Below are 7,590 nucleotides of genomic sequence, written 5' to 3' on the forward strand. Positions count from 1 at the left end.
CTGGAAACCGGCAGCAATCTGAGCAGCTGCAAATGTCCCCCAAACCAGGACATGGGGCGAGGTGATGAAGTGGAGGCGGGGGAGAAGAAGAGGGGAAAAGACATCAACCGCCAGATGCTACGCCGTGATTAATGGGAGGGAAAATAAATAATCAAGTATCTCATCCGCTTCTTTTGGGAAGGGCTGGGCTGGCTGGGATCCGGCAGCCCCTCCTCTTCCTTCTCCCTCCTCCTCTTCCTCTCCCTCGCTCCCGGCCAGCCGCCTTTCCTCGGAGGGGGCGAGACGCGCGCAGAGCCCACAGGCCCCTCTGGCCGCAAGAGATGGGCGACATCCCCGGACTCGTGAAAATCAGCGTCTCCCTCAAAATCCAGCCCAACGACGGGGCCGTGTATTTCAAGGTGGACGGGCAGCGCTTCGGTCAGAACCGCACCATCAAGCTGCTGACCGGGGCCAAGTACAAAATCGAGGTGTCCCTCCGACCCGGCACCGTCCAGGCCACGTAAGTGAGGCCGTTCTCCTCAGGGCGGCTCCCCCGGCCCTCCGCTCCCTCCCTGCTGCTTTATTTTTAGACGTTTAATGTTTTTTCCTGGCAGGCTGTCAGCGCGGGGTTTCCGTGATTTCTCCCTCCCCGCCCTTTTACTTTGGTGGCCCCGTTTCTGAGTCCCTCGCCAGCTGTTCCCTGTGCTCCGCCGGGCTGGCCTGGGGGGGGGGCCACGTTTGGGAATCGCTGCCTTCCCTCTCCCTCCCCACCTTCTCCCGGAGATTTTTCAAGCCCAGCTTCTTTTCTCCTTCCTTCCTCACGGCTTTCGCTGGAGGAAGAAGTCCCTCCTACACAATGCCCAAGCCTCGCTGCGGCGTGGCAAAGCAGAGACAGGGACCAGATGGGGAACCAGCTCTGGGTGGAGGGGCGGCCCCGCCGAAGAGATTCGACTAACCTCTCCCGATCCATTCGAAATCAGATCCCGCCTGCCACTCCTTTCTACTCCTTCCCTGGGTGACTGCAGAGCCCTGGCATATTTCAGGAGCCCCAATGAGTCAGCAGCACATGCAGGTCTGCTAAAATGCCTGAAGCTTTTTCCCAGTACAGAGGCTACCAAGCTGCAAACCCATGTGCTGGCTTCAAGCTACCAAGGAAGGGGAATTCAGGGCTATGAAAGGCTGGATCCTGTCTTTTTGTAGGACCATGGGCATCGGCGGTGTTAATGTCCCACTGGAAGAAAAATCACGTGATGCACAAGTAGCCTCTTACACAGGGATCTATGACACCGAGGGGGTGCCCCATACCAAAAGTGGGGAGAGACAGCCCATCCAAGTCAACATGCAGGTACGTGGTTCCCCAAGCCTGGCATGAGAGGATGAGGGAGGGCAGCAGGGGGTTGACTCCCAGAGAGAGTGTGGTGAAATATTCCAGGGCAAAGCCTAGTTGCAGCTACTGCCTTCCTCTTTGCTTTGTGTCACTAAAGTTGCTGGCCAGAACATAGCTGGAAAATACAAATCCTGCTGCCTTCTCTCCCAAGAAAACAGCAAGGGCCAGGAGGAAGTATAAGGTTTTCTAGAGACCTGCAAAACCCTTTGGGGTGCTGCAGCAGAAAGAATTGTGTGCGGAACATCCCACCCCTTCTATAGGACATACTATACATATCAGGCAGCTCCCACTGAGGTTCTTGGCTAGAGATCCAATCCCTTGGCATACAGGGACCCTCTTTTGCCAGGTAGCACCATTTTTTTTGGCACAGAGCATGCCTCAAGCACAAGGGGTGACTGCTCTCCCCTTTAATCTGTCACCTTCAGCATGCCTGAGGACTTGCTAGAGACTAGAAGCATGCAGGAGAACACCCAAGGCTGTCTTCTCTCTTTTCCCATATGTTTCCATTATCTGCACCCACAAAGCTAAATTCATATTTAAGTGGCTCCTCACCCCAGTCTTAAAGAGAGGCTCCATGGCCCCAAAGTGAGATGACAAAAGCTCCAGCCCACAAGGCAGCAGAGCTAACAGAAAACATGAAGACAGGCAGATTTCCACAGCACTCATTGGGTGGTATGCTCAGTTTTGGCGGTTTTTTTTCTTCTCCTAATTATAGCTGTGAGGGATTCCTGCTGTTTATTCCATGTCTTCTCTACCAAAAAAAAAGGAATCAAGGCAGTAAACCATCTTCATCTGAAGCTCTCTTAAGAGTCTGTTCCAGCTTAAACAAGCCCACCAAATTTCAGAATTTTATGATGTTTTCTTACTGCACACAAGATTTCATATTGCTCTTCAGTATTTTTTTTCTGGAATCATAGTTCAGTAGGGTAATCCTCTTCTGAATAAGAACTGTAACATCTCCATTTGGTGTTTCTAATAATTACAATGTGTCAAACTTAATTTTGGAGATCCACATCACATTACTATTTCATAATCGCAGGTTATTAAGACTAATATGGAGTATTATGTTAATCACTTTTATATACAGCCACCACCCAGGAAAACCAAACATAGTATTATTTCACAAAAAGCTGAACATAGCTGCTGGATGCTCCTGTTGATCATTGTAGTTATATTTCACCTTACACCAGGAGGAGAAAGGACAGCATTCCCAAAACACCATCTGCTTTGACTCAGGCATCCCTGTTTTGCTGGTTACTTTTACCCTTAAGTGCAGCACTGATGTGAACTCTGAAAATCTAGAAATTTAACTTTTCCTTTGGAGAGAACCAAGTCAAATCACAGGTGAAATATAAGGAGGTTCTGACTTTCAGTGACAAGCTCTGACATGGTTTGTTGCAGCATCAGAATGAGAAGCCACAATATTTGCCCAAAGAGCTGCTTTTACAGATCAGATCCTGGGATATTAACCATGAAGCTAATAGGATTTGCAAGCATTAAGCAAGTCTTTAATTCCTTTTAGGAACTGATCTTGATAGATAGGTTCATCAGTACAGACTTAGATACCCACAAATGATACTTTTAAGTATTAAATATAGATAACAGGGATTTATATGTTTAACTCATCATTTAGCTGCTTAGCTAAATGGAGCTGTAATAGATTTAGGGAACAAGCCTCAGATACCCCAGTCTGAAAACTGCTTTGGATACCTACTTCCTTAACCTTCAAAACTGAGCTTATTGCAGAGAGCTTTAGATTTTCCTATTTCCTTCAACTATGAGGAACTTCTGCCTCCACTTCCTTTTCTAAAACAGACAGAATCCTGATGCATCCTATGGTGATAAGGACACTATTTTAGGCATAAAAACTGAATTCACATTAGAAATAGATTGTGAGATCAGTCCTGTAATCAAAAACAAGTCTGGAATAGCCAATCTAGTGTCCGAATTACTTAAGGTCCATTAAGATCCATAAGAACTTCTTTCCTACCTGCTTTGAAACTTTTAACAAATAATTCTTGTGTTGCTGCTTTAACTGGCTAGTTAAATCTGACTCATGATAGCCAGAGTTTATACACGTTGAACAGCAATCCTGTTTCTGAATTCCAGAATCTGATTATATGTTTCTGTTACCTGATTGGTCAATCATGCAGACTATTCAGAAACTGCTAAACTGTCTAGCAAATGGTGTAAACTAAGTTAGAAGCCTGCCTTTGGGCCTCATTTTATTCTTGATCAGACTAGTCTAAGATTGAATAAAGAAGCTAGAACTGTATTCACAGTAATAACTACAAAATCATCTCAGCATGCAAATGTAGAGGGACTGATTAAATAACTATTTACTCCTACAGCACCAGATGATAGAGAAGAGCAGACAGGGAAATATACTTAATATGAAGCCTGACCTGCAAAGAGCAGGGCTATTCTCCCTCCCTGGGGATGCCCATATATAAGCTCAGTGGAGTAGCCAGGATTCTGCTGTAGGAGCCATGGGAATTCAGGGGAGCCCTAAGGATGCAGAATGTTCATTATGCCACAGAGCTTCTGCATGTGCTGAGTATCAGGCTGAGGGAGGCACATGGTAGTAGGAAAGCTCTGCAATTAATTTTTTCCTTCTCCTGAAAACCCAGAGCAGTCAAACTACTCAGGGTAGCTCAGCAAACTGGGTCATTAAGGAAAAGTAAATTTGCTTTCTTCATCTATCTTTTTGAAATTCAGATCCTTCATACATTAATGAAATGAAATTATGCTCTTGTGTCATATCACCTTCTAAAAATGTTACTAGAAATGCCTTTTCTTCCTTAGTTTCCACAGTGAGGGTGCCCGAGTCTCCTCTCTGACAAGTTTTGTGGACTGTGCACAGGAATATCCAATGTGCTTAACCTTTACTGTCTTGCATTATAAGTGTAACGGGACCACTATCAAAGATGATTGATTAAAAAAAAGTCCTTAATTAAGGTTTTAGTTACTGGGAGAGATAAAATAGCCTGTACATCTGATTCTTTCTTAGTCAAAGGAAGTGGCAGAAATGTTTCTGTTACTCCTTCAAGGTAACACTTGTAACTGGAGTCGAATAAAACCCCTCCACTTACAGCACACAGCAGCTTCTGCTATTGTCAAGGCTAAATTTAACTTACCAGGGTGGGCGGAGAGAAGGTTTAAAGTAATGTCTGTTACACAGCAGCACCTTACAAACCACATTTTTAATTTCAAAAAAACAACGACAAATGTGTCCTGAAAAATCTGGATACAGAAGACTCTGCTTGTAAATCAGGAACAATTTCTCTGTAAAAGGGCTTTCATACTGACTTTGCAAGTGTGATTATAGCAGGCAGATGATCAAAGATCAGCTCCGAGGCACATGATAGGAATGGAAAACAGTCAAGTGAAGAAGCTGTCATTAAAGTGAGTGATGGAAATACTGAAAGGGAAAAAATACTGAAGAATAGTGCCATTCAGTAGCACTTAATTCACTATCTAGTATCTTCTAACAACATAACACAATCAACAAGCCATACTGGCTTAAGGCCACTGGCAATACATACAGGCTTCACATCCACACTTGAGATTCTCTGCAATGTCTCAAGGCATAGGAACTCAAATTTTCCATTACCATTAAGACTGAAATCATAATTTATGCTTGAAAGCTTCACTGAGGTTTTTCTGATGTTGTACAGGTGTCTAGGAGTGACTTAAAGAAAATAAAAATAACAAACAACTTTATTTTACAGAACTTTTTTATTATAGCCATAGAACTTTTATTTCTCATGAGGCCACACTTTTATTTCTCATGAATGAGGCCACAGTCTCATTCACTTCAAAGCTGCATGCACAGACAATTTAAAGTCAATTCTCACTTCTTCACTGTTTTAGACACTTATCTGCTAAACAGGCAGATTATCTTTTTATTAGCTCCTATTACTCAGCTGCACTATCACAGTCCAACTAACAGTTACAGATATGCACACAGAAATTCTCTTGCTCCAGTCTCATTTAAAATGTGGAATAAAATCCCAGGAAAGTAGTAAGTGGTGTGCAAGAGCAGCACATCTCAGTCAATACATACAAATACAAGACTCCAAAATGCAGATACATTAAAAGTTTCAGACTGAGGAAAAGAAGAATCTTTCCCAACTGCAGTCACTAGGTATGGTATAGAGGTAAAGTGATAGTCTGTATCACTGCAGATCACTACTACATGATCTACAGTATATACAAGCTGTGTCATCTTAAGAAAGATTATGGTTTTGATTCTTGTTGTTAGTAACGTTTATCCATGTGGCAACTTGAATATTTTTACTCCCTCGCCTATCCCAGATGTGAGTGCAAGAGGACAGTACATGCAGGATCTGATCCTTTATGTAGTATGTATGGCTAAACATAAAAGACTTTCTGATTGCTAGAGCAGGTTTTACAGGTCTTCAATTTATTGATCTGAGGAACAATGATCCTTATACCAGGTGTTTTATGTTCTGCAGCTTCATAAGTGTTATTTCTCAGGATGAGAGAGAAACCAACAAAATAATTAGCTCACTAACACTGGTATTCCTTCTTCCTCACAGTTTAATGACATTGGAGTTTTTGAGACAGTCTGGCAAGTCAAATTCTACAACTACCACAAACGGGATCATTGCCAGTGGGGAAACAGCTTTGGCAGTATTGAGTACGAATGCAAACCAAATGAAACACGCAGTCTCATGTGGATCAATAAAGAGACCTTCCACTGAAGAGATGGGAAACCAATACGGCTGGACAATCTCCCTAGAAAAAAAAATCTACCTTTTTAAACCAGCAAGAAGCCTTAATAAAGGCATACTGTAACACTGCTTTGTCCATAAGGTTCCAGCAACTATATTGTATATACAGGTGGTGCCACTAAAATATTTGCCTATTACTGTATTTTAAGTTTACCATGGCATCTGCAACATTCTTTATCTGTCGTCCTGAGAATACTGAAAGGTTCATGGTAAAGGATTATCTGATAGCTTGGTAGGAAGTCATATCATAATACTGTTGTAAGTATTTGGATTATTCTGACTAGATGTAACAACTTTTGTGAAGTGTTTTGCTTCATTGCTTAGAATTTGGATTAACATCACATTGGTGATTTCTGTATTTACATTTGTGCTTGCTCCAAAATCGGTGTGTTCCTTCAAGCATTTGGTTGTACTGTCTTCCCAGTGGACACCAAAAATTAAAAATATGGTTACTTGTAGGTTTAGCTGAATGGCAGCTAGTGCACTGTTGGTATTATGCTTTCATACCAAGGGATTTGGGAACTCATTCTCCCTTTTGTTAAGTGCTGTAAGATATTCTGTGAAGTTTGCTAATTTACCAAATCTCCTAAAGAGGATTATTTTTTGTTAAGTTTTCCAGTCTTTGAAATAGCATTAGGAAATGGTATAAAACATGATGAAGGAAAAGCAATAAGTCCATTGTGTTATCCAAGACATCTAACAACATGGCTAAGACCTATCTTAAGATCATATAGTATCCTTGAGAGATACAGCAGCCATACCTAATTTATTTCCTAGAGTAAGTGTTCTGATATTGAACTCCATTTTTATTTTAATGGCACATTGATGAGATTAGTTAAATCTTACAAATCAACATTTTCAAGCCTGACCACTGTATTTATTGACAAGATTTCTGACCAACAAGCACTCAGTAGTGTGAAGGTGCAGATCCCAGGACATGTTTATACATGCACTGCAGTCTTTCAAATAAAGATAAGCGTGCAAGCATTTGCATAGTTATAACTAAAGGTGCTTCATAAACACTAGATCAGTGTTTAACACAAACAGACAACACAAAACAGATGTATCTTTTATTTCTGTAAAGACAGGGAAGGAAGGAAACAACTACACTTGTCCTGTCCCCAGCTTGGGTTGAAGTAAGCCGTCAGTTCCTGCATATCTGTTATTCCCTTTGTGAATAATTTGTAAATTGTATATGTAAATGGTAAACATGACTTTTGATCTTTGTAATAAAGGATGTAAACAATTTCTTCTCTACTATGGCCATCTAAATGAGCTGAAAACATTGTATTTAAAGAAGCAGTGGTTTTAGAGAATCAGACAGTAGGTCGTATGCAGCCAGTGCTTTCTGAGAATGCAGTCCAAAGCACCTTCTGTTCTTCACTCAAAGCTACTGTTTCTAGGAAACACAGATCCAGTGTGCCAAAATGCAGATGGTTAATGTGATAACACTCAGAAGAGCTTATT

General features: G+C 42.0%; 1 protein-coding gene across 1 annotated transcript; it reads left to right on the forward strand.

Annotated features, from left to right (window-relative positions):
- Nucleotides 1–207: 207 nt before the first annotated feature.
- Nucleotides 208–7,380, forward strand: CNRIP1 (cannabinoid receptor interacting protein 1). The gene is made up of 3 exons (XM_066546328.1): nt 208–499; nt 1,180–1,324; nt 5,929–7,380. The coding sequence occupies exons 1-3, from the start codon at nt 321–323 to the stop codon at nt 6,091–6,093; spliced, it is 489 nt and encodes a 162-aa protein (XP_066402425.1). The 5' UTR covers nt 208–320; the 3' UTR covers nt 6,094–7,380.
- Nucleotides 7,381–7,590: the final 210 nt, after the last annotated feature.

This window comes from Molothrus aeneus, chromosome 3 (assembly GCF_037042795.1).
Source record: "Molothrus aeneus isolate 106 chromosome 3, BPBGC_Maene_1.0, whole genome shotgun sequence".
NCBI classification, from domain to species: Eukaryota; Metazoa; Chordata; class Aves; order Passeriformes; family Icteridae; genus Molothrus; species Molothrus aeneus.